The 27261-nt window shown below is 38.6% G+C and overlaps 2 protein-coding genes across 7 annotated transcripts in view; one reads left to right on the plus strand and one right to left on the minus strand.

Moving 5' to 3' along the window:
• Positions 1-21: 21 nt before the first annotated feature.
• On the minus strand, positions 22-17797 carry ABCE1 (ATP binding cassette subfamily E member 1). The gene is made up of 18 exons (XM_080616898.1): positions 17420-17797; positions 12077-12244; positions 11718-11803; positions 11110-11207; positions 10609-10726; positions 8489-8626; positions 8310-8379; positions 7189-7285; positions 6159-6248; positions 5445-5566; positions 4546-4767; positions 4043-4102; positions 3900-3958; positions 3630-3740; positions 3392-3534; positions 3167-3289; positions 2306-2417; positions 22-1764 (listed from the first exon to the last, which is right to left on the minus strand). Exons 2-18 carry the CDS (start codon positions 12177-12179, stop codon positions 1717-1719), a joined length of 1800 nt encoding a protein of 599 aa, XP_080473024.1. The 5' UTR covers positions 12180-12244; positions 17420-17797; the 3' UTR covers positions 22-1716.
• A 263-nt stretch (positions 17798-18060) lies between these two features.
• The window catches only part of ANAPC10 (anaphase promoting complex subunit 10), a 42662-nt gene continuing 33461 nt past the window's right edge, over positions 18061-27261 (plus strand). For 4 of the 6 annotated variants that reach the window (XR_013958525.1, XR_013958526.1, XM_080634677.1 and 1 more), the window contains exons 1-4: positions 18131-18191; positions 23127-23243; positions 24663-24753; positions 25508-25628. Coding sequence is in view for 4 of the 6 variants with exons in the window: in XM_080634677.1 (XP_080490803.1) it covers positions 23129-23243; positions 24663-24753; positions 25508-25628 (327 nt within the window). In the remaining 2 variants the exon portion in view is untranslated. Of the gene's footprint in view, positions 18091-18130; positions 18192-18440; positions 18475-23126; positions 23244-24662; positions 24754-25507; positions 25629-27261 lie in introns of those variants that run through there. The other 2 variants (XM_080634678.1, XM_080634679.1) reach the window with 2 other exon arrangements.

A 27261-nucleotide genomic window follows, 5' to 3' on the forward strand; every position in this document is an offset into this window, starting at 1 on the left:
ATGGGCAAGCTATGAATTGAAAGGGGACATGAAGTGGATTTCTAGTTCTAACTCAAAATGGTGGGGGGTAGGGGCTGTGCTGTGGGGTTTCTGTTATTTTAACCTAAATACTTCTCATAAGTGCATTCAGGATTTTGAAAGATGCCATCTTCAGTTTTTCAGATGGAGACTTTAAAGGGGCTTCCTGTCATCATTCCTAACGAATGTCATCATTCCTGGGAGGTCCTAAAACGTAACTATAGTTGTAGCCCAATCTTCCCAGCAGTCACTGGAATAATCACTCTCTGCTAGAGCAGGCATTTAATTGTGGGCTTTGTTGCAAGAATGGAGGCCGTGTGCTTTCCACACAAACTTCCTGGGAAAACAAAGGCATGGCAGTAACTGGTAGGGCTCTGCTCTTAGAATTTACTTCTAAAAATTGACTTGTACTATTTAAGATGTACCTGTGCCCCACCTTACTACTGTACCACAGTTAAGGACCAAAATGTGCCCATGTAGTATCTTCTCCACCTTCCCTGTTGACACAATAAGTACAGTTTCCTCTGGTTTTGCTAAAAAGTCTCATAGTTTGAATGGCCAAATCCTTTACCCAGGCCAAGATGGTTTAGGTTGTAGGATCCCACTGGTGTGTAGGGGACTGTATGTACTATTTCGCATGTAATGAACTGAGAGATAATGGCTTCAGCTGTCTGCTAAACCACATCTTTACCCTAATTAGGACTGATTAACAGAAGATGCAGAGTTCAAGTCCAAAGGGGTTTACGCTCATCTGCATGATTTAAGTGTTTCAGTTAGTGCAAAAGTTTTTGTCTAAACAGCTGCTGGTGGTGAAGGCTGTACTCATTACCTGTACTTCATCATGGAGTAGCTCTGTTGGTATAATGCAGATGGACTGGTGGTGTCAAGACATAGCAACGTAGTGTATATGTAACACCTGATACTGCCAAGGTTATAAAATAGAACGGTGTAGGTTTAAGTTGGAGAAGATTGAAAGGATTTTTAGTGTACTCTTTAAGATGTTTAACTGCATACTCTCCTGTAAGTAGGTCTGAAAAGATGCACAGGGACAGGTGCCTAAAAAAAGGCATAGATAACCTTCCTTCATATTGTTTGCACTCCATCTTTTGTGTGTTCTTTACTATAGCATGAAAAAAGGTGTGCATAATGACAACTGAAATAAATCACAAATTCAGCATGTGTATAAGAATTTTTGCACTGTGTCATAGGCAGCTGTAAGTTAAGAGGATGTTTATTTATTAAACCCTCATCCAGAGAGATTCAGCCTTTTTAAAACAGAAGTCGCTTCTGTATCTTGACATTCTTGGTAAGATTCTCTCTGGTAGAGAAAACGGCCTCAAAGATTCTTAAAACGAGGGAGTTCAGTCAGTATGTGGTACGTGAATTGAATCTATTGAATTGAAAAGCTCCCTCAGCTTTTGAAAAATCAGGAGACTCATTTGCACAATTTCAAGGTGGTCTATTTTGAAATTATTACACTGAAAATAGGGCTGTCTCAGCAAAATATAGAAAGTGGCAGTTTTACGTGGACTAGGATTTACACTGCTACTGGGTCTTGGATGTTACAAGCAGCAAGAGATTTTTAAGCTCCAAAAGATTTAAGTGTTCTAAAACCTGATTGAGCCTTCTCATCCACCAGTGTTTAGATTCCAATATGCATTCCTATATGCCAGTTACAAAGATGCTCAGATCCAATATTTAATCATCCAGGAAAAAGTAGTTTCCACTCTTCTTTTGTTCCACGTCCTTAGGAAGAGAAAAAAGGTCAGTGTTACTTGAAGTATCTTTGGCAGATTTGAACATAGTTGAAATAAAGAGACATACAGCTAAACACTTTTCTATTTTCATAGAATGGTTTGGATTGTAAGGGACAGTAAAGATCATCCAGTTCCAACCCCCCCTGCCACAGGCAGGGTCACTTTCCACTAGACGAGGTTGCTCCAAGCCCCTTCCAACTTGGCCTTGAACACTGCCAGGGATGGGGCAGCCACAACTTCTCTGGGCAACCTGTGCCAGTGCCTCACTACTCTCACAGGGAAGCACTTACTGTAATATCTAATCTAAAACTTCCTTTTTTTCAGTTTAAAGCTATTTCCCTTGTCCTATTCCCCCATATGCTCTTGTAGAAATACCCTCTCCAAATTTCCTGTAGGCCCCTTTTCTTACTACTTGTTTCATACGCTGTTCTGAAAACTACCAGGTTAGTCTTCATTTTGTTCCTTAATTTTTAAAACCTGGCTTTATATGAAATAGTTTTTTATTTATTGTAAAAGTGCTTCTCTCTTACCTTGATTGAATTGAGTTTGTTTATTCTTGGTCTGTAATTGTTGGGGTCTCTTCTAAAAGTGATTTCAAGTTGAGATAAAAACTTATTCATTCCAGCCAAAAGAGTCTGTGGACTGTTAAGAGAGAAGAACATTCCAGCTCAACTGTCAGAAGTTCTATACTGTGCAGATCACAGGTAGTTTGATCTCCACCCTGAGCTCATTCAGGTCTGGTAACACAAGTATGAACTGTGTCTGACATACCAGGATGTCCTACATTTTCAGTCAAATCATGTCTTGGACAAGAAGTCAGTAACTATATACTCTCATCCTTCAGGAGTATCTCAGCGACATATTTACTTCATGTGGCTCACATTAAGTACTTGGTAATTATAATGACACTGGTCTAAAAGCTTCTAGTGTTTTAGACTGCTCCTCCAGAATTCTCTGTCATTCATATGAAATTATTTACAGGCATGTATCAAAAGGATACATGGACTGCATGTGTTACATGTTGCTGTCAAGATCTGGACTGGTACAGTACACTGCTTTCTTTTAATATATCTTCAAGATATGTTCCTAAATATAGTTTACAATTGGTGCTTTCTTTCATTCCTTACAAGTGCCACATATTTCTGACAGAAATTTAATTGGTGTGTAGCTGCTTGAGGTTAAACAAGGAGCTGGTCAAGCTTGAGTCAACCCCATTTTGTTTTCCTTGCTTCAAAACGGAAGTCAGAACCCTCACAACACTCATGGATTACATTAAATGCAGCTTAAATTTCAATGGGCAGGGATGCTTCACATCTTAATTTTTGTTGATACTTCCGATAAACAATTTATTCCTGCCTTGTCCTCCTTACTAATCCAAAGAAGCCTCTTACCTGTTGGCAAGTGTGTTCTTGGAAGGAATACCATCAAAAACAATCACACGATCAGCAAGGTACGTAGCCATGATAAAATCATGTTCTACCACAAAAGCTGTTTTTTTAGCATGGAGAATGAAACTGAAATAGAAATTTAAGAAAAAAGAGAGAGACAGACATGAAAGTGAACTTTTTGTAAAACTACTGGGAATTTCAGTTCTTTACCCCCCATGTCTACTTTACCGTTTAATGACTCTAGCAGCCATTAGACGTTGTTCAGAGTCCAAATATGCTGAGGGTTCGTCAATCAGGTAGACATCAGCAGGTTTACCAAGACAAAGAGCTAATGCGACGCGCTGCAACTCACCCCCAGACAATGTTTGAACCTATTGAGGTAAGAGGGAAGAAGGATGTATTTAGTTCAGAGACAGGTAGAGAACTAAAGCAGAAAAATTAGGCTGTTGTCTTCAGCAATTCATACCTCCTGGTCAATGATGTTTTCTATTTGAAGAGGTTTCATGACATCAGTTACAAACTGGGGGTGTGTGTAGGCATCTCTGATCTTTTCATGCAGTAGCTGACGGACACTTCCCTAGTAAAAGAAAAATGCTGACCTTCAGTTTTAGGCACCACGCCATAAGAAAACATGTAACAGAGCTTTCTGTTCTGGGCATGAAGAAGTTTGACCTGTGTATTTCAAACATACTTTTTGGAGCAAACACAATACTTAATAAATAAAGCTTAAACATACTGTAGATTTAGGACTGATCTTCTGTGGTTTGTAGCTGACGTTCAGGACTGGAACCTCACCTATGAAAAGATAAAATTTATAAGGAAAACAAGAGCCTGTCCAGTGTCTTCAAAATAGTTTTCAACTAAGGTATTAAGCATTACCTCCTTCATCAGGTGTAAGTCTTCCTGCAAGCATCCGGATAAACGTAGTTTTGCCAGTTCCTAAAATAAAATGAAAGTTATAAATTATTTCTGACTTTTTAGACCTCTAACAATTAAGTCACTGATACAAAAAGATAAAAACTTCATAAAGAATACATTTTTCAAGTTAGACTGCTTCAAGAATTCCTATGTTCACTTCCAGCAAGCAGCACTTCCTATTGTTTTTTCAAGTAAAAGAGATGTCTAAAGCTGAAGCATTCTAGACTTGTGCCTAAGCTCACCAGCTGAACTGTCATCCTGCCAATCTACGTTCTTAAAATGGGGTAAGGGACAAAACCAATGGCATCGGTAACATTCAGTAATTCTTGCTATCTAGACAGCAAGCTTATGCCACAGCATCTTCACTAGGTAACAAGCAGTTCAACCTGACTCAAACCCAGTCATTTTGAACCCTGAAAAATGGCTTTAGGAGCATAGTTAAGGCTGCAGAAGCAGTTTCTTACCATTTTCCCCTAACATCACCATAATTTCAGAATCTGTGAATTCTCCAGCTACTATGGATAGTTCAAATTCTCCCATCTTTTTTTTCATTCCTGGATATTTGTACATACACATCTTTTTAACCTCTTCTTCATTAGCTGTCTCAGCCACTTTAAATACCAGAGATGCATCCCGAAACCTCAGATTTTCTGTTGGAACATAGCCATCTAAGAAAATGTTTATGCCTACAAAAGGAGGAAAAAATATCATTAAAAAAGGTCTACAACAGAGCAATACAAGATGAATTTCAGTTCTTGGCTGTCAATTCCCATTGGGTAAGAACAACACTGGATTTTAAAGGGCATGTTAAAACAGGGAACAAACTCCTATTTGAACTGTGTACATTATGTAAACTGAATGATGAAAAATCTTACTAAAATCATAGAAAGATGTAGAAGCTCTTCCTGCAAACCTGGTATTAGTCACGTGCATAGGGTTTTAAGAAACTACTGCTGCTGGACCTGTTCTCACAAAACCAGTTGTTACCAAGTCTCAGTGCTACAAGCAGCGCCAGTTCAGTTGAACGCTACACACCTCTGTACCATGCAAACTTTCTCCTGACCTTTCTCTACTCTTTATAGGGTATTTCGTGTAACTCCACTGTTTACAAAACACTTGCAAGTATAAAAATTATGTCCTGAGCAAGAGACAAAGGGCATTTCATAATTAAGAGTTTTGCGTTGAGGTGTAAGTTTAGGGTTATGATTAGAAATTCTGCACAAATTAAAATGGTAGTTTGTTAGTTACTGAACTGTAACAGGAAGAAAACATGTTCCTGTAACAGACAAGTAGCACTTTGGTACCTTTCTTTCTTCCCTAGGATTTTCTGGGGCATGTTTAAAAAGAGAAATACAGCAATTACCTTCTCTTACGCTGAAGGGCATGGTAACAACACCATAAGCACTTGGCACACCATACAGGCAGCAGATAAAGTCAGAAAGATAATCTAACACGCTTAGATCATGCTCTACGACAATAATGTACCTGAAAAATAGAGCCAGAGCCATGCTTTTACATTTCAATACAAAACAATTTTTCTTTTGTACTCTAGTCCTGCATAAGCAAAAGCTATCAACGTGATTCTCATTTAATATGGTTTCTTTGATTAATACTTAATAAGGACAGAGCTCAAATCTCTGAAAAGCTTTTCTTTTTTTCCCAAACATTCCAATAAAGAGACATCGTGAATGACAAGTTGAAAATCCATCTTCAGCATAAACTGGCAGCTTCTTTATGTCAGTAAAAGGATATTAATCGACTGGAGCAAAAAATATTTAGCACATTTTAAGAAAAAAAAACTTCATGAGAAGGGTATGGAACAGCAACATTCAGGTGAAAAATAACCACCTCTATTTTCACCTCTTTATTACCAAATGCTAAAAGAGTACAGAAACTATAGGAAATAAGTTTCTAAAATGCAAAGAAATAGCATATTACGGACTTAGAATATTTTAAACATCTATCAGTGCACCATGCTGAAAAGTCAGCACTTCTAGGTACATGGGCTGGATGTTTCTTACCTCTGTAAAAAGGCATATTATTACAGTCTAGCAAAACATTTGAAGTTTGTACTTACCTGTCAGGGTTTATTAGAGATCGAATAGTGATGGCAGCCTTCAAGCGCTGCTTGACATCTAGGTAGCTAGAAGGTTCATCAAACATGAAGCTAGCCCCAAAAGAAAGAATAAAGTCTTGGTGAATGCAAGCTTTATACATATTCAAACCTAGTACTAACATTTCAACAATTAAATCCACAAAAATAAAACACTACCGTTATTTACACTGAGGGACACAAAGAATGAGAATTATGTACTGACACCTGCCTTGAATCTCTGATGACAGTCATGTGAAATTATTAAACCGTTTAAGTGTTACTTTCCTGAAAGCTCTGACAAACTTATTAAATGTTACAAGATACCAGCAATCAGTTAGCAATCCCATGCACTCAGTTATGAACTCATGAACTGAAAAGTACAAAAGTATTTGGGAAGACTGGAAGCAGCGTATCTTCCCAAAGAGAAAAACAACAAAGCAAACAAGAAAACCCACCCAAAACCTGCACCAACGAAAAAGAAGCCCGGTCAAACAGAAAAGCCACAGCCCAAGCAAACAATTTGAAGCAAACAAACAAAAAACCACCCCCCCGCCTTGTGATCTTCCTTTCTTGGTCCCTAGGAGGTAGGAAACAGCATGGACTAGACAGTAATTTCCTGGTTGCAAGACAGGAGAAGAGGGACCCAAGTTCCTAGAGGTGGGGAAGCACCTGTCCCATTTCTTATTCAGAGATGCCATGTGAGGTAAGCTGTCAAATAGAGCACATTTATGTGGGATTAGGAAGGGTTCTGAAGTTGTGGTGCTGGAATTTAGCACTGGCCTCTGAAATTAGCAATTTCCTTGCAGATGAAGTATAAAACCCTCGGAGATTATATATGGAGTAAATACGGATCTCAGCTGCTGAATTGGTAAAAATAATTTTTTGTTTGTAAATCCTTTTCTTTAAATATTTCAAACAAAAGTATCATTTCTAACAATAAATGTAAATCAGAGGATCACATTCCGAGACAGATTATGAGAAGCGATGTATAACAGAAGTAAATTAAACATACATATCAGCCTTCTGAATGCAAACAACTGCACAAGCAAATCTCTGAAGTTCTCCTCCTGAAAGGTCCTCAACATTTCTTTCCTTCAGATGGGTTAAGTCTGCAAATAAGTGGTTGAGATATGTTATAACCAACACAACAATTCATATTTTTATTACCTACAGAAACATGTATAATCACAGCAGACATCCTATACAGAGAAAAAAGCAGAAAGTAGTAAAGTGTTCAGTTTACAAGTAACGTTATGATGCTTCTATATAAGTCACAGCAAGTTATGGCTTCTCTGCAGCATTAGCTCATTAATTTGTACAGCTGCATCATGCAGAAGAATTACATTTCTATTTGGCTTTCCGTCGTCTATTTCACAAGACTCCCAGCCCTAAAAACAAACTCTACCAGTTTTAAAAGCGTTTCTTGTTAGACCTAGCTGAAGAGTTCTGATTTTCAGGAAAATCAGGTCTCCCAAATGTTACAATCAATGGGTGAAGCCAGTACTTTCTCATCAGCCTCAGAACAGCCAATTTCAAGAATATACTGTTTCACTAATAAGTTAAGTGGGACTCAAGGACCATGCTCTTGATGGCACAATGTAGCCCCACCATTACCACCCACATCTACCACAAAGAACCCTGTTGTTAATTTAGGAACACCTAAATTTAACAAAAACTGAATTCAAAGCACCTACAAAAACTTACCAGGGCTGGACTATGCAGATGTTCTTCTTATTAACTGCATTATTCTCAGAAATCAGTACTCCCACTATAATCAGCTATATATAGGATTTTAAATTGAAATAAAATGTTTTGGAGTTTTTTTGTAGTATTTTCTATATGCAATGGCTCTGACAAGAGGGGATGTTAAGATTTTGCCAGAGTTGTAAGCAAGCAAGAGAAGCAGATGGTAACCAGAATTTTTCCAGATTTAAAAATAAACACTTTCTACCATGAAACAGAAATTGCATTGGATTCTGTCAACTAACATTTATCAATTAGTTAGACTAAAGCATCTTTACTTCCCCCCACCCTTTTTAAATGGCATAATTAAATCTACTATCATATTAGTAGTAACTGATTTTTTGCAGTAAGTATGAATTTATCTGATGTTTGATTAACAAATACACTTACCAAGCTGCTGACACACAACAGTTTGTGTCTTGGTTTCATCCTTCCTATCCAGAATCGATCCCACTGTTCCCTGCATGATAGATGATAGTAATAATAATTTTAAAAAAATAATCTTTAAACACAAGAGAAGTATTACAGGAGAGGCTCCCAGCTTTCTCTCAGCTCATGAGATTTCTCACCTTTGCAGCTTTAGGGATCTGGTCCACGTACTGAGGTTTAATGATAGCTTTTAGGTCATCTTCCAGGATCTTGGTAAAATAATTTTGTAATTCAGATCCTCGGAAATAAGTCAAAATTTCTTGCCAGTCAGGCGGATCCTGTGACAAAAATCAAAGCTTGTGTTTACTTCTACCGTTCTAAAAACATCATTAAAGATACCTAAATGTAAAACTGTGATTAACACAGTGAACAGAATATGCTTGTAAGATAAAAAAAAGCCTGGAAAATAGCAAGTTGCCAAATGGTGATGTTGCCTCTGCAAAGTTTCCATTAGAAGGAAGGAAAAAAGAAAAAATATGCCATTGCACAAGGGAAGGCTGAAGTTCAGGTATTTTCCTCCGGGTGTCACTAGCCCTTTAAAGAAAGGGCGTTTTAGACTCGCACTCAGGACATCCAAAACTTTCCTTAGACAGTTAAGAAGCAGTGAGTGAAACTACCTGATGGGCAAAATGGAAGTGTGGATTAGTGTAACTGCACTTTTTAGCGGTGCGATTTAGCCAACCCAAAGGAGAAGGATTTCACTGATAACATCAACTTGCACAAGAGATGATAAAATTTGGACATTTTCTCTGCTTCTAGCACATGTTGTCAAGGAAACAGACAGAGACAAAGGCAAAATGACAAAAAAAAAAAATAGAAGAAAAAAGGACCTGTTGAGAGCAGTCACCCAGGAAAAAGCCACAACTCGTACACTTTTATACAGCAAACTGCTCTGAATGGTGCTGAGGTACTATTTTGATGGTAAACAGCAGCATGGAAACAGAGCGACAAAGCCATAAACCAAGCAAATATACAGAGGAAATGCTTCATAAGTTTTACAGCAGAAGCAACACTGAAGATTCAATTCATACTACGTGTTTCTGTGGTCATGATTTGGCTCTTCACAGGGAAGTCTGATTTTGGAAGCATGGTAATTCAATTATGTACACATTCAGAAAGTCAAAAGTTTTGCTGTTTCTGCAATACTACCACCTGAAACAAGAAGTCCACAAAATAACATAAACCAAACTTGAAAGAGAATGGAAACTGTAGCTGGGGAATGACTATTTCTTCGTCGTTTTAAGTGGTGGCCACGAAATGAACGATTTGCTAAAACATTACTCTTTCAGGTAAAGAAATGTATGAAGAAAGTCTGAACACACTCGTTCCTGTAAGTCCTTCTTGAAAGAAGGAGTGAGCATGAGAATTCAATTGTCACCACTAATTTGAAGGTGAGAAGGTGGTAACTGAAATACTGTCTGATACAAAGAGTCACGGAAGCTACTGTTTATGTCTTTTCTCTAGTAATACTCACTCTTACAGTAGTGCTAGGTAAACAACCCCCTGCAAATTATTTTCCCTGCTGACTGCAGTTTGACTTAGTGTAAAGACATAGGGAAATGGTTTATGACCTTCCAGGAAGACCAGCAGATTACAAGTTGATCTATGTCTGGTTCTCAAAAAAGACTATCAAAGTTTCCAAGTACCTAGCAACATCAAGAAACTAAGGATTTTCAGAAATCAGCATTACAGTGTACAGTGGGAAGTATCTTTAGCAAGTTGTCACAACGTATTCATAAGAGATCATCTTAAAAAGAAAGATAAAAAAGCCTAAGACATCACAAGGATATATGTAAGTGCTGATAAGCACTGGAGCTGTTCAGAGAAAACCAGTGTTGAACTTTGAAGAAACTCCACAACTCAAGCTATCTAAATCCCCTGATGGGGAACAGGTTAATCACGCAGGGAAAAGAAGCTGACAGTTTTAAAATCGTATTAAAAACCCCTTATGTGTGACTTAAAGCCAGAAACCTACTGATAATTATATTTAGTAAGTTACACCTATAATTAGTATCCTTTTCTTTCTTGAAAGATATACAGACTTTGCAAAAAAACCAAAAAAAACCCAAACCAAACAAACCCCTCTTTTTAATAACATCCCTCTGCTACTGTTTCTGCATGGAGTAAGTCATTGGCTGTTTAATAGGAAAAGTGCCAATGTTCTTGCAAATTCTACATTGTTCAGACACAAAAATTCAGTGAAAAAAAATCTAAGCACAGCTATCTATAATGTCAACTCTACTTTATTCCTGATACATACATCATATTTTCCAAGATTTGGCTTCTGTTTTCCTGCTAAAATTTTCAAGGCAGTTGATTTCCCAATACCATTAGTTCCAACCAATCCCAGTACTTCACCTGGACGAGGGATAGGCAACCTGTACATGACATCAATAAATTTGGATTACATTAATGCATCACACACCAACATTTGGCGGTAAAGTAAATGTTACAATGTGCTTTCAGACTTTCTGATTATTTCAGCCTACTTTGTTAACTTGCCAATAGACATAAATGAAATCAATATTCCTTAATAATAGGTCATAAGAAAGATTTAAGAGCAGTCTGTTCTTTAAACAGGAGCTCTGCAAAATGAGCATTAAAATTGCATTTCATTGGTCAACTTTTTAATAAGAAAGCAATTAACATTCAAAAAAAGAAGCTATTAAGGTAATAACTGGGAACACCTTGATGTGCGCTATGTTTGGACTATCAAAACCTTGAATTTTTTGTGTCTTATGTTGGCTGAAAAATAAAATACCTGTGAAGTTTGAAGGCATTGGCACAGTATCTATGCGTGGTTTCTTTCTCCAGGTTGCTAGGTAAGTTAACAATTGACAAGGCTCCAAAAGGACATTTCTGTAATTGAAAGAAATATATAGATTACTGGTGCACACAAACAATTTATTAACAAAATGCTATGTTCTGTACTGCACCCAGCTGTACTTTTAAAAGAACTTTCACCAAATTACTTGACTTTCATTTACTCAGTCAACTTTCCAAAGAAGTTTTATGTCACAGATTTCAAATTAAATAGTTAGCATTTTAGACTGTCAGCCTACAATATAAATAAGGCACACTGCGTATGTTCTCTAGCTCTTTTACACAAACATCCTTTTACTGCTAGGTGTGTATAAACACAAATAAACCCAAACAAAATCAAAACCACAAACAGAAAGTTACAACCCACACCCTGCAACCTTAACTGGTCCAGTAAACTGACACAGTACTTCACTTTCTATACAGTAACAATTAACAAGGTGTGATCAGTCAGGGAAAAATCCTGCTTTTTGAAGCTGCAGTAGGCATTACTAAATATAACAGCAAAACCAAGAAAATTTTATCATTTCAAATAAGGCAGCCTTTTACCTTGATGCAAATACCACAGCCAATACAAAGCGTTTCTGAGATCCAAGCTATTTTGCTCTGTGATACGACTTCTATGCAAAGTTTTCCTGGTGAAAAAAAGAGTAAAATTAACTCAAAAAAGTTTCTGCAAATCAGAGCTCTTGCTACTAAATTCCACAGAGGAACATGTAACTGATTAATCTTCACTGAAGCTTCAGAGTATTCAAAGACTATGAATTGTTCCTGTTCTCAGGCTTTAAGAAATGAAGCATGAATGAGAAATAAAACCCTAGGAATAATAAAAACCTAGTTCCTCCTAATAGAACATTACTTAAAACTTCTCCAATCGCTTAAATACTTGGTTAAATTACATTTCTTACCCATTCGAACCACAGGACAACTTTTCTTGCATTCTTGCCGGCATTTCTTTGGCTTACACTTGTCATGGTTCACAATAGCAATTCTTGTTAATTTGTCTGCCATAATGCACAATTTTGGATTGAACACATACACCAATTATGAGGAGGAATAGTGAGAGTCTCACACACCTTAAGGAAAAAAAAACAAAACCCAAGAGAGAACATAATTACTGACAGCATAGAGAAAATCATATATATATATCTATATATATGAAGTTATTACTAGCAGAGTTCAGACATGTAAAAAGGGGATAATGATATGATGTTTTTCCTCTTTTAAGCAACATGGTGAACAGGGCAAAGTCTCAGATACAAGTAATTCGGGTACTGGTATGTAAATAATGGCACAAATCTTCCACATCAGCTTTCCATCCCATTAATATTTCTCCACAGTAAAAATATAACTGCAGTTTTATCTGAAAATGTATTTGTTTCCAAGAAAAACATGTTGTAATGTGAACGGAAGAATCTATACTGCTGCAAATTTCAGTTTCACAAGCTGCCTTCTGTAAAGTAACCTTGTTCATGCTACAGTGCCTGGTAAAGTCAAATTGTGACTACAATTATTACTCCAAGAATCTGATTATAATACTAATTTTGCAAACTCTATGTCAATAGCCTATATTAAATTATTAAAATGTTGTAAAATTTAAACTATTTTTCAAAGTGAAAATGTGTAGTTGTATTAAGTAACTCTAGGCAATATGAACAGCCATACTTGATGATGTTTGATTCTTTTATCTTGAGTTTCATTAATATTTGAATAACTACACTTACATTCTGCATTTCCTAATACAGAATCAATAACTGTAAGACTATATAAGACTATAAGATATTGCAATAAAAATAAGCAAGATTCTTTACAAAACTATTTTCAGAAGTGAAAGGTGTTGAAGTACTAGGTGATTAAATACTCCTGAAATCACAAATAATTGCCCTTAAAGAGTGAAATTACTTGTATTCCTTTACATAACTGTCTATTCCTTTGCTTAGATATCTGTAATGCACACTAACAAGCACTGGGTTATACTGGGAATTTATGTCAACAATTGTAGCTTAGGGGAGGGAAGGACAAAGTATTTTAAATTTAAGCCTTGACAGATTAAAGAAAAGGCCAGAATGTATTTTAAAGTGCATTTTACCATATTCACATACAGAACTGAGTAACAATAATAATGATCCTATCTTCCTATGAGCAACATACACCTAAAGGCAACTCCGTCCTCTTGTTGCTGCTCCTGAAAGAAGCAAGAATAAAATAGGTGTACAGCACATTTATCATGTTAAACTCCATCCCTCCCTAAATTCACCTGTGAACTTTAGCTGAAGTAATTCTACAGCCACTACTGTAATATGAAAGAAAGGAAGAGACTGGCATCTCACTGGAAGCAAAGGTCAGGAACTAAGATGTTATTTTATCTGTAAATCCATTATTACCATACGAATATTTTAAGTGGTAGACTTACTCCTCAGTTTCCAAAGTATTTTTAAATTGACATCTAAAGATATTCTTTATCAGATAGAAATGAATTATTACTCATGCTTTTAACCTTACTGTGGCAGTTTCTACTTTAAATGTTTCAATTGTTTTTCATTAATCTTTCAACATTTCCTAAGCCAAAAAGCCCTCATATAACGTAGACTGCATATTTAAAAAAGATTTTAAAAGTGATTCTACAGTTCTGTATCATCAGACCAGACTGATAAAGTAGGGCTGAACACTGCAATTACATCCACAGACCAGGCCAACAGGCATGGAATAATGGGTTTGCAATTCTTATTTTACTACATTTTTCTTACATAACAAGAAAGTCTTACTCTCAAAAACTATAAGGATGTTTGAGTCAGGGTAACTTTTTAGGAGACAGATACTGGATTTTGTCAGTGCTTCAAAGAGAGATACATCCTTTGGAAATACAGCCCAGTGCTTTTCATAAAAGTCTTGTATTTCACAGTGTATACAGTATTTGGGGTTGAATCAATCACTCTCTCTTTGGTTTCCTGAAGGAAGTGCCTAACTTGGATCAGCCCTTTCTCCTACCATGCCTGTGTGGCTAAGCACCTTGAGCAAACAGAACACACTTGTATCTTCCAGGCAGGGCTCTCTCTGCTAGGTATCTTAGCTCTAACTAGCATGCAAACTATTTCTACCGGTTTGAAAAGCAAGATCTAGAAGATTATGCTGCTGTACCTCAGGAGCTTGCCTCCCCTGTTCAACCTCCCAAACTTCTGTTGCCTGAGCAGTGCAGACAGCAGAGCAGACAAACCCTCTTCTCAGCCATACACCCTTCTATTTTGGTGCTTAGCTTACGGAACCAAAGCAGAACAGGACAGGGGCTGCTCTAGAAGACCAAGGCTTGAAACAATTAGTTCTGGCCACCCATCTCAGCAAGCTTTCCATCCAGTCTTGGTGGGATAAGCAGACTAAAGTTTACACTATTGCCTGCTGCTGAATCAGATTGGGGTTGCTAAATAATAAAAGAGCCTATTTTTTTTTTCCCCCTTCCAACCTACTTATATAGGAAAATGCCCATCTGCGGTGAAGAGTTTTGAAGGGTCCACAGAATTAAGCACAAGCATCAATGAAGTACTTGGTGGGGGGAACAGAACTAATGACCTGGCATGAGACACACACTCGTGCCTCCCTGTTCCCATTACATGACGGAAGTGTCAATTCATTCAAAACTCTCCAGTGGCCTTAAACTATTTTCAGAAAAAAAAAAAATACTTGTGACTTCTTGTACTTCTGCAAAATTTACAGGACTGTCCTCCTGTCTATTATGGTAACTGTCCACAAGAGAAAATAACAATAATCAGTTCTACTGAGAAATGACAGAGCAGTTTAAACAAGACTGTCCAAACCCAGATTGAACTCAAGTTATGCATTTTATGTGCAATTTATATGCAGTTACTTTGGTGGCATTTACCTTAACATACTGAATAGGATGGTCCAATTTCAAGGTGCGGACAGCAGAACTCTCAGTACACTGAACACAGATCAACAACACATACAACATACATACTCTACAATACAGCACGCATGAAGTAATTGCTAAGTACTGTCAGCAGTTTAAGGGCAGGAGAAACTGGTATTCAGAAGCATTTCTCCTTTCAGAAGCAGTTTTTGTCCTTTCCAAATCAAGAACAGAACAAAAAAAGAACGAACAAAAATATTGATACTAACTACAAGAGTAAAGCATTATTTTGAACTAATGAAATTATGATGGAGTCACAACAGAAAATCTTTCCAGCGTGATGGAATGACAACACAGGTGAAAATGTAAGAGAGGAATAACAAACGGGGCAGGCGGAAGAAAAGAAAAAATTCTAAAAACCTTGACTTATCATTTACTGAAGCCAAAAGCTGTCCACTAAGTCCAATTATGACACCTGGTACAAATACTAAAAAGCCTGAAAATAAGCCACGAACATGTTATCACAAGTATTTTAAGTGAGCTTTCTTAGGCTCTGTGACAAAGCTGCTGTTCTTTGACAAACCTGAGTAAATTAAAAAAGAAAAAAAAAAGTCAGCAGACCTTGCTGCCTGTCACAAAGGCAACAGTAATGTACAATCTGCAGCACAAATGTACCATACTTGCATTAAAAATACTGATTTCTTTCACTAGCGTTAGAGTTATACTAGAATTTGCTAAGTCAAACCAATTATGGCCAAGAAGGATTTGTAAATACATTCAATTGTTCAGACTTAAACAAAAAAAAGCCATACATAAAAGTAAATGAAGACTGAAACCTAATCAGAGGCAATTCAATTAAATTATGTTAAGGCACAATCTGTGTTCAGAATGGAGCCACACTTTGCAGTAAAACAGTTAACATTTTGTTAAATTATGCTGCATCAGACCTCAAAGATAAATGCTGTGAAAGAAGTGATGGTGAGCAGCAATTGCGCTTTCCTCTGAAAATAGTTAACCTCAAGGATTATGTCTCAGCCCATTGCTAATGGACTAGAGTCAACTCCCATGAGAGAACAAGAAAGTTAAGAACAAGAAAGTTTAGAACTAGAATAGCCGAAGAAAATGTAAATGGAAGACAACTGGTTTTCAAACTGTGCATGGCAGATCACTACCTCTGTAGGTGTCAAAAAATAATAGTAAATACTACAAGAACAAACAAAATCTACTAAAAATTACAAACTATGCTTCAGGTTTTGACATTTTAGAAACTGAGACAATGCACAAAAAGAAGTTTAAACAAGCCCCAAATCTCCTGACTGCATTTAACTCATTATATTACTCATAAGGCAGAACATGACTATGAAAATAAAGACAATGTTAACATGAAAAGCATATGCTCAAATATACTGACGCAGCATAATGAGTGGGTGTGTGCAGCTGGAGCTGAACAGTATTAATTATTACTCTTTTAATATTTTAACATTAAGCGAAATGCTTGAGAATAAACCCATCAATTAGCAGTCTACCACATGAAAATTACACAAGTACTTCACGACCACTTGTTTAGGAAACCATAGCAGAGAACTTTAAATCAGATCTGCCACACAAGCTTGCAGGTGAAATAACTCAGTGCCTTCCTGAGAGGAAACACTGCCATGGTCCTAGAGAAAGCCCTGCCGAGATCTTTATTTCGGTTTCTTACACGTATCTTGTAAAAACCTGTCTTACCCTGTCACCTTACCAAACATGCAAGAAGTCTTTATCTCCTCACCATGCAAGCACACACGTGGATATTAACTTTCCCTCAAATAAGGCAAACCATAGCATTTTCACCTCCAGAGGAGGAAGCCCCCTGCTTTCGCCGGAGAAAACCCGCGGCTTGCCCTTCGCCGGAGCCCGGCCACTACAACGTGAGGAACCCCCGCCGGGTCTCCACACGAAAGCGATGCCGGCGGCTGAACCCAGCAGCAGAAGGAAACGCTTTATCTGCCCTCCACCGCTGCTGCGGCATGGGGAGGGGGACGTGCGTGTGTGTGACAAAAAAGCAATGCCAGAAGATGACGTGCAACACGCCTCAGAGACGACGGACTGCATGTGCGGGCCGTGTCAGCTAGGGAAGGGGCGGTCTCCTGCCACACATGGCCCCATCTTCTGTGCGGGCCGTACCCTGAATCAATGGAGCATGAGGGCCTGCTCCCTTGGGGCTGGGGGACAAGGACTTCGGGTCGGGTCGCCGCACCGCGCAGCTGGCCCACCCTGCCGGGCCCCATCAGAGCTGCCAGCCCTGAGGCCCGGGTGAGGAACGGTCGGCCGACCCCACTTCCATGATGGGTGCGGGCAAGCCACGGGCCCCAGCCCCCCATCCCACAACCCGTCAGAAACCGCTTACCCGGAGATGGGTTGAGGGAGGCACCTCGCAGCCGGCAAGGCCGGGCCGCAGCGGGGAGGAACCGCTGCCCGCTGTCCTGTCCCGCGGGCCGGCACGCAACGTGCTCCGCCGCCGCCGCCACCCGGCCAAGATGGCCGCCGCCCCCGGAGGGAGGGGCCTGGGCGCGTACCATAGAGACGAAGCGAAAGAAGGGACGCAGGAAGACAGGCTCACCATAGAGAAACCGCTCAGGGAGAGAGCGACGCCTCCCGCCACGGGGCGGGGCGCGGGAGGTGTCAGTCGGCGCACTTCGCCCGCGACGGTCCGTGACGCCATCTTCGGGCGACGCCGCGTTACGCGAGAGATGTGCCCACTGTCCGGCTGTCCGCCGTCTCTCCGAGGCACGCAGTGTGGGGGCACCGGGCCGTTACGACCCACACCGCCCGGGCTCTGGCTGGAGCGCCCCGGCGCGGAAAGTCTCTAGCTCCGCCTCTCCCTCCGGGTTGCACACGGGCACCGGTGAGCTGGCCCCGCCCCCTTTCTCTCTCACAACCCCGCCCCACTCCCTGCCATTCTCTTTCAAACCGGGCTCGCGCGGCGGCGTGCGGGGCTTTGCGCGTGCGCGGAGGCACATCGGCTCCGTTGGCGGGCGCGAGGCCTCAGGCCTGGAGTCGGCGGAGGCGGAGGAGAAGGTGAGGGACCCCAGTGTGGGGATACGCGTGGCGGCGGACCCGCTGCCCCTTCGCTGCCCCCTCGCCTCTCCTTCGCCCGCTACAGCGGCTGCGAGGATCAGGTGGGCATGCTGCTCCGTACCGACACGGAGGGCTGAGGGGGTGGCTTGTCCAATGTCTCGCCCCTAGGTGTCACGGCAGCTGCGGGAGCTGTGCCTGGGCAGAAGGCTGGTGCGGTACCTTCGCCCAGCCTCTGGAGCGCCCTCCGACCCCGGCGTGGGGCTGGGGCTGCTTAACCGGTGCCGCCGCCGGGTTCCTCCCTCAGCGAATGGTTGTGCGTTTGAGCTGAGTCTCCAGCTCGGAGGGGGAGTGTGATCTGGTGACTGAGCACAGCCGATGTGTTTCGTGAGTAGGGTTGCTCGGTTATTTCCGATATTGAAGTGTTCTGTAGCGCCATAATACAGCGTTGTAAAAGTAATTATGCCTAAAATCGGAATTCAGAGTCCTGCGAAGAAGTCGTGGGTGGAGGACTGAGTGAAACCGGCTTGAGTTGTCAAACCGACTTCATCCTCTGTTCACTGTCTAGTTTTGAAAAGTTAATACAGTCCCTAGCAAAGAAGTGTTTGTGTCCTTCAAGGAGCAGCTGAGTACCTATGGAAGTCTGAGCTTGTGCAAAGCCACATTTTTAATTTCAGTTGATTAGGGATATAGGTATAAAAATTGCTAATGTAATTGTCTTGTGCAGTTTTCTCTAATTACCTTATTTTTAAATACATTTGTGATGATGGAAGACAAGTATTTTTTATTAATAAGCTTAAAGCAGTATGCTGAAGGCAGAGTAAAGTAATAGGTGTTTGAAACTATTGAGAGAATTATCTGGGAGATCAAATGTACAGGTGAGCTAGTTATTAAAATACATTGTTGCTGAATGCTTACAACCATTATTAAATATTAATTAAATGGTAGTAATTTGCATGTTCGATGTTACTGTTTAATCTTCAATCTGAATGAAAAAATAGGAAGCATAGTAAGATAGTAGTTTCTGTATTTATCTTGTGATCTTTAAAGATCTTAAGCCAACAAAGGCCCATTCAAAGGAAATGAGAGCAGGGGAAAGAACTTGTGAGGTAAAATGAGTAGCTCAAGTATGAAAATCGTAGGGAAATCTAAGGTATGAAATCCTCTTCCATTCAAAAGAAGAACAAGAAAAACAGTCTTATAAATCATGGATGTTGCAAAAATGCTGGAGTAGTCAGTGCAGCCTTTGTCTGGGTTTGATGGAGAAGTTGTAGACAGATGCTTGCTAAAACTGAATAAAATTATTATGATGGGAATGCAATCGGAATAATAATTAAAAAAAAAGGGCAAAGCTTGCTAAGCTTTGATCCCCTGAAAGATTCTGTGGAGGTGGTTTAGGGGGAGAGCTTGTCAGTAAGTAGAAAACAATTAAAACTGATGTGCAAACAGAAAATGGACTAGTTTGGTTTGTTAAGAATGGTCTGGATCAACCTATTTTTCCCAGTAGCCAATGCAGTTAATGAGAAAGGAATACAAGGGGTTTGTCTTGATTTTTGCAGCGTTTCTGCCATTGCCTGGGCTTATGTTAAAAACAGACTACTGAAATGGGATCTAAAACAATTTTTGTGAGATTTTGTACAGCTGGTTGAAAAATTGCTTTTTGAAGCTGACTTGTAAATAATTCACTTTAAATAGGGATGCCAGGAAGTGTACTGCTGTTGAGTTCTGTTATGAATGTGCATTCATTTTTTTTTTTTTTTTCTTTAATAGTTAGCATGGAAGAGATACGCTGGCAAGTTGGAAGGATTGAGAGCACTGTATAGCTCAGGGTCAGAATTCAAAATTATTGTGAAGATAGCAGATTCGAAATCAGTGTAATTAAGCTCAGTTGACAAGAACTAGGGGAGGAAGAAAACACAGGAAGGAGAAATTAAAGGCATAATTAGTGAAAAGGGTAGTAATGAACAGCAAGTAGTATCCCAAAAAAGCATTTGAGCACTGTAATGTACAGTAAATGCAATATTAAACAATATGATGTCCTTGCAATCAGACATAACGTTATTTTGTCACGTTAGCAGATGAGATTAAATATGAAGACAAAGGAAAGTGATTACTCGGTGCTGTTGAGCCTTACTATGGCTAGTTTTTGTTAACCGTAGTATGTAGATCTCTAGACTGCACAAGAGTTAATAACACTTGGTTTGTGAGGGAAACTTGAGGCATAGGCACACTAGAAAAGAAGCTAGAAGCCAATTTGATGAAGGCCCTCACATCTACGAAAGGATTATTGTGTAAAAGCTAGTGATTATGTAGCCTTCAGGCTCTGTGTAGAACGGAAGAAGAAATCATGCTTGGTTTTTAGAAGGTATTACTTGGGTTGGATGGTAGAGAAAAACATTTGGCATTTAGATTGAGGAAACACTGAAGCTGGCTGTCCACAAAGATTGTGCAGTTTCTTTTGCTGAAGTAAAATGGTTAGACAGGTGTCTGTTGAAGACAGTCTCAAAGGTCCTTGCAAATGTGCATTTAAACAGTTCTGTGTGTGCTAACATGGTGGAATTAGAAATTTTAATTGGAGAAAACTGCTTTGGAATCTGCAGCAGTTCCCTTCAACTGGTATTTTTATGGAGCTTTAGTAGGAAAGAATCATGATGTATTCTTTGCAGTATATTGTGGAGGAGCATGTGTGTGTTTAGTGAAGGGTTTGATTTCAGGTATGCATCTCAAGTGTCTTCTCCTGGTATACTGAGAATAACCTGTCTGTTTTGTGAAAGGTAGATTATTGAACCATTTAAATCCAGTTAGCTCTGTTTATAAACTGTATGTTTGCTAAAACATCTAATGGCTGCTACTTCACAGGGATGTTCTCTGGAAAGGAACAAACTTCTCTAAGGAAGATGCTGAGGGATGAAGAGTTCAAGGCGGGGAAAAACCTTAGCTGCTGCCTTGTCCTGATCAGAGGATGTACATGCCATATAGTGGAAAGTGGCGAAAGTGTGACATTAGTCATGTCATTAAGACATCAATATAATAAATGTTGTTAATAAGGAAACAGTAGCCTATTAATGATCTTTTGGAATAATTGAATTGGGAATTTGGAGATGCTTCCAGCGAATGCTTCTATAGATGCAGTGTGTCATTCCATTTTTCAGCACATGTAAAGGAGAAGGGCTTCTAGACAGATTACTTGGTTTTGCGCATCTTGAAAAGAAAATAATAAAAAAAATCTCATTCTTTTATCATCTTGGGCTGAGAAAATGTTTTGATTTGTAGTTTTATTTTATTTGGTGACTGAAATTATTTTTAATATTATGTATTAGTGTTGTCCAAAATGAAGTACTTGTACTTCTGCTAGTAAAATGCTCAGAAGTGTTATTTGAGTGAGCTGGTCTCTTGTTGTAGTATTTTTCCTTAGTAATTCTACCTGCTTTCTGTTTCTTAGAGTTTTAGGAAGCTTCAGAAAACTATCCAGAATGTATTATTACCAAGCTGGTTAAACAGAAGTTCTGTTGTGAAAAATGGACTTCATAGAATCATAGAAGAGTTAGGATTGGAAAGGACCTTAAGATCATCTAGTTCCAACCCCCCTGCCATGGGCAGGGACACCTTGCGCTGAACCATGTTACCCAAGACTCCAAGACTTAATTACTTCAACTCATTAGTTCAAACTAAGTTCAAGATTTTCAGTCTACCACATCACTGACACACACTTTGTGGCTGACTTATTTGCAATTGGTGGTTTGGAGTTGAAATTTGGATCTTGAGTAGCTTTGCCTCCTAGATTGAAGGAAACAAGCTCAGTTTAAGACAGTAAGAAACTTGGATGGCGTTACGGTTTTTTTCAATTGGAGGACATTAGGATTAGTATATATGTGAATTATATGAATATATATGTGATATCTGTAGGATTAGCTGTGTAGTGTTAACCCACTCTTCTGAGAGGATGGTGAGCCAATAGAAAGTGTTTGGTATGGACAGTGATATACGCCACAGAATTTGGATTTCCCGCATACAACAAAAAGGTTTTAGCTGCAGTTATTCTTACATCCAAAACCTTGTCTCTGCCTTGTATCACTTCTGTTGTGGGTGAGGTCTGGGCCCTGTGGATACCTGCCCCTCATTTGCTATGTAGGCAAGGCACTGGAGACTTTTGGCAAGATTAGCAGAGCATAGTATGATGTCATGCATGTAAACAAAGGATTAAAATAATATCCAATTCCCTGACTCTTGAGCACTTTACGGTTAATTTTAAGCTTTAATTTAAATTTTCTTTTTCTTGAAAAAAGTCTTTAAGCTACTTTCTAGGAAGTAATAAAGTGTTCTATACTATATAAAACCCAACACGATTATGTTGTTGTATATATAGCATTAGTCTAGGTATTGAGACTGAATGTGATTGCTTGAGCAGCGCAAGTCTCAGGTTAATGATTCCAGATGAAGTTGTGAAGTTAAGGAAATGCACCATGGATAAATATGGCAATAATCAATCCCTACAAAATTTGAGCCCATGAGATTTGTTTAAACTCTCATTTCCTATTTTTTAAGGAGATCTCCAGGAGGGCAAGCTTGCTCTAGATTCTGAATAGGCTTCTGAACTTGCAGATTAAGAAAACTCTTGCTTGTATGTGGAGGGAAAATGAAGCTGTATTGCCAGCCTTGAAATCAACAGGGTCTGTTTTAATTTCTTAAAACCAAATCCTGAAACTCTGACTAACTCTGTATGTGTGAATTAGAGTGCAACAAGTAGTATATGTTCTATGAATGTTCAGTTATGTATTGAATTTTGAAGAACACAGTTTACATGTATGTGGAACCTCTTACTTAAAGATTATATATAAAATATATTATTCTTATATAAGTAAAAGGTTTTACAGACATGTAAAAATGTTTCCATATATGTGTATAAACTGCATATTCCATAGACTATTATATAAGTGCAAGGCCAAAGAGTTAAAGTGTCTATGTAAACAAACAATTGTTTAATTTTCCTGTCAACCTAAAAATGTATCAACTCTTTTTTTTTCTTCTCTCCCCACTAGAAATGACTACCCCAAACAAGACGCCACCTGGTGCTGATCCAAAGCAGTTAGAGAGGACTGGTACTGTTAGAGAAATAGGCTCACAAGCAGTTTGGTCTCTTTCATCCTGTAAGCCAGGTAAAACCACAACAAATGGCGTAAAAAGCTGAATGTACATTTGTCTTAGAATACATAGAGGTTTGTGTTTTGATAAGACATACATAGACAGTGTAGCAGTAAAACTGCTGTTGTATAAGCTTTATGGATAGTCACTACAAATCATTTTGACCTAGTCTGTGTTTGATGCAATATGAAAGTTTAAACTCTCTCGGAAATCCTATGATGAGGAAATCTCATGTTAACAAAAGAGATCTTTAACCAGCGTTATACTAAATTGTTTTGTGAGAATTTTTTTTTTTTTTTTACTCGCATAAGTGAACAAACTAAACCATGTGAGCAGAAAACCAGCAGTGTATAATTGTTCCTGTGTGTTTGCATTTTGCCTGTGTGTTTGCATTTTGTGTTTTTAACTTAGAAAAACCATGCAGCTGGGCAACCTAAATGTTCTGTCCAGACTTTGTGTTGACTCAGCCATTATAGTGTAGCTCCCTAAAATCCTCCAAGTGAAATCAAACTATTGCAAATTTTCCTGAGGTACAGTTAATGATAGTTTATACCTGCTCAAAATGTCTGAAAATCTGTATTGTTTTGATTTGAGATAGTTGAGTTGCTGTTTTAGAAGTATCTGCTGGGAATTGATCTGGTATCTTTCTGCAGCCTGGACTAAGTGGTGACTTTTATGTCACAATATTGTGATCAGGCTGAATGTCTAGTGTGATATGCTGGTATCTTACTTAGAGAAAACATCATATGGTTTAGTCACTACAGAGTGAAAATATTTTTTTATTGCAGATTAAACTTCAACTGCTGAATTGAAACTGCAGCTAGTGTGGGCAATCAATAAAAGGATGTGATTAGTAAAAGGACAGATAATGAGGGAATGGAAAAATATGGATTTGGAGTAGCTCATTTAAATGTGATGGCATTAACTTTCAGAAATACTGTGTTTGGCATCTATTGTTTGTTCTAGCTGCTAACTTGAAAATGTCAAAATATTTCAGGAAACTGCTTGAAAAGAAGATGTTATATTTGGACAATTTTGTAATAGATAAATGGCCTCTGCTGTGAGTCTCCTTTAGTTCAGCAATTAGATTATAGAATAGGTGGAAAAGCCTAACCATTAAGTGTTGTTCTTGCAATTAGTATGAATTACTACTTAACCATTTGAAATTCCAGGATGTATTAAATGGTTTCAAACCCCACGGACTTCAATAGGTGATAAAAATGTAAAGACACTCAAGTACTGAGCTTTCAAACAAGTTCCCCTGTTTTCTGTCACAAAAGTATAGGCACAACTTTCATGTCTAGAAATAGTTCCTTATATGTTACAACTTGGAATACATACTTTAGTTTGTAACAGCTGAATAAAAATTATGTCTATGATGTCCGCATTGTGGAAATGCGATATTGAAGACTATTAAATTTTCTTTTTCTTAGGATTTGGAGTGGATCAGTTGCGAGATGATAATCTAGAAACTTACTGGCAGTCAGATGGATCACAGCCTCATTTGGTGAACATTCAATTTAGGTATTGAAAATTACTCTATATGGGTTAGGGTGTGTAATTATGTATTGATTACTGTTCACCAAGATAAAAATTCTGGACGTGCAAGGACTCCTGAGTTAATCCTGTTTCCCAACTGCTAAAGAAACCAGATGGATAGCATTTATAAAAATGAGATTGTCAAACATAATGGTTACTAAATGCCTAAATAAGCAACAAAAAGGGATGTTTAATAGTATGTCATTTGCAATGGTTTCACATTTACTTATCTAAAGTGACACTTTGTCGTGGCTTTCTGTCTTTGAGTGGTTTGAAGTGTAGATTACTGGTTTTAAATAGTCTAATATTACTTAAGAACTTATTGTTTTCCTGTCCTTTTCTTTGTAAGATTTCAGTCTTTCTTTAACCCAACTCTTAAGGTGATGTTAGATGTTTGTCACCTTTTTATTTGCTTTCTGGAGAAATCTTTAGTATAGTAATAGAGTCCATATTTGATAAGCTAAACTTATGCATTGTTGCATACGAGTGCTTATTTGGCATCTTGGTCTTGTTGTATTTCTTGGTATACCGACCAAGGCAGACAAAGGAGAACAGTGAGATCCAGTCTGTGCATAACAATGTAGATAAACACCTAGTTGCTTTAACAGCGGAGTTCTTATAAATCAGTAGACACACTTGTATTAAGTTTTAGAAGTCCTTAGTTATTACAAACTAGCAACAAACTCATCTTAAATATTTTTCATAATGATGCTTACATAGCTTCTGTTGCTTCCTGCAGAAGAAAAACAACAGTGAAGACTTTATGTATTTATGCAGACTACAAATCTGATGAAAGTTACACTCCAAGCAAAATCTCTGTCAGAGTAGGAAATAATTTTCATAATCTCCAGGAAATCCGGGTAGGTCAATGATGCTTTGCTTTCTGTCTTAAAATAAGCCTCATATTAGGACATCTGATGTAGTAAAATTGTTTTTGGAGGTAAAATACAGCATTGTGCTTGGAGGCTGAAAATACCTGGGTTTATTTTGATGTTTGCTTTTAGTTTTTGTTATAAGGGTTTTTTACCTTGTAAATTTACTAGACTGGTTCCTGCTTTTTATCAGGCTCCATTACCAACATGGTTATAACAGGCTTGATATATAGATCCTGTAATGAAGAGTGTGATTTTTCAGAACAGGGATATTTAGAATTGGTTAAACTTTGATCTCATTTTTAAGTATCTGCAAACCCTATGCATTACATACATCAAAAGGGAGACTTAGTTTTAAATACTTGCCTTTTTAGAATTAAAAAAGGCATGAATCAAAGTTATGACGGGTTGTTCAGCTATTGAGTCTCACTAGGTATCAGAATTTAAACCTGCAGGCTTTAGTTATGGATGTGTATGGTGCATTTGTATTGTAAATGGTGTATTGTGTCTTTGGATTTAAGTTTTGGGAGAATGCATGTACTCATATTAACAAATGGCATCTGATTCAAAACTGATATTTGAGACCCAGGCAAAAAGAAGCTGGGACACAAGGCCTAACCATCAATTATATGAGGGTTTCTTCATATTCTGGTGGTTAGAGAATCTTTATGTGAGAATCTGTTACATATTCGCTAATAGCTGACTCTAGCTACTACTGATGGTGGGAACCAGTAGAACTGTGTCCTGGGTTCAGCAATAGCTGTCATTTTTTCTTCTTCTTAGGAGCTGATGCAGTGCTGTGTTTTTGACTTTCAACCTGGGAACAGCGCTGATAACACTGATGTTTTTAGTTACTGCTCAAATGTTTAGTCTGACCAAGTAAAAATGTGAATCTCATGCTCTGCCAGGGAGGAGGGGAAGCTAGGAGGAAGCAGAGATAGGACACCTGACCCAAACTAGCCAAAGAGGTATTCCATACCACAGCACATCATGCCCGGGATGTAACTGGGAGTTACCCAGAAGGGCTGGCTAACTGCTCGGTCGGGCTGGGTTTCCCGGGTGGTATTGTATTCTCTTCAGTTGTTATTTCCCTTATCATTATTATTATTGGTGGTAGCAGCAGTGGTTTTGTGTTATACCTTAGTTACTAGACTGTTCTTATCTCAGCCCGTGGGAGTTACGTTCTTTCGATTCTCCTCCCCAGCCCTCCGGGAGCGGGAGGGGAGGGAAGAAGGGGGGGAGTGAGCAAGACTGTGTGGCTGACAGAGCTTAAACCATGACAAACTGCTATGCTAACTTTACATAATCATACACGAAGCAAGCAAAACACCAATTTAAATTATAAGTCTAATGAAATCTGCAATTAGATGTGTTCATAAATGCTGTTTTGAGTATAGTTTCTAATCTTTTTGTAATGCCTTTTTTTTAATGCTGAACAGTCATGGAGACATAGAAATTTTGGAGAGGAATGCAGTATTTTTGTTTTTAACAATACAATGTAATTTCCATTTATGTAGATAGGACATTTGATACATACAACTTTGAATGGGACATAGATTTGTAGTGTTTTATTAACCTATTTATAAGAGTGCAATAGGCAGACCTAGTATTTTTTTCATGG

Source organism: Psittacula echo (assembly GCF_963264785.1).
Source record: "Psittacula echo genome assembly, chromosome: 1".
Classification (NCBI taxonomy): Eukaryota; Metazoa; Chordata; class Aves; order Psittaciformes; family Psittacidae; genus Psittacula; species Psittacula echo.

Excerpts from the sequence above, each read along its gene's own strand:
- ABCE1 (XM_080616898.1), bottom strand. The coding sequence starts at position 12,179 with ATGGCAGACAAATTAACAAGAATTGCTATTGTGAACCATGACAAGTGT. Across the intron at positions 11,804-12,076 it reads TTGTCCTGTGGTTCGAATGG|GAAAACTTTGCATAGAAGTC; the intron begins GTAAGAAATGTA and ends TTTTTTCACCAG. Across the intron at positions 11,208-11,717 it reads GCTGTGGTATTTGCATCAAG|AAATGTCCTTTTGGAGCCTT; the intron begins GTAAAAGGCTGC and ends TTTCAATTACAG.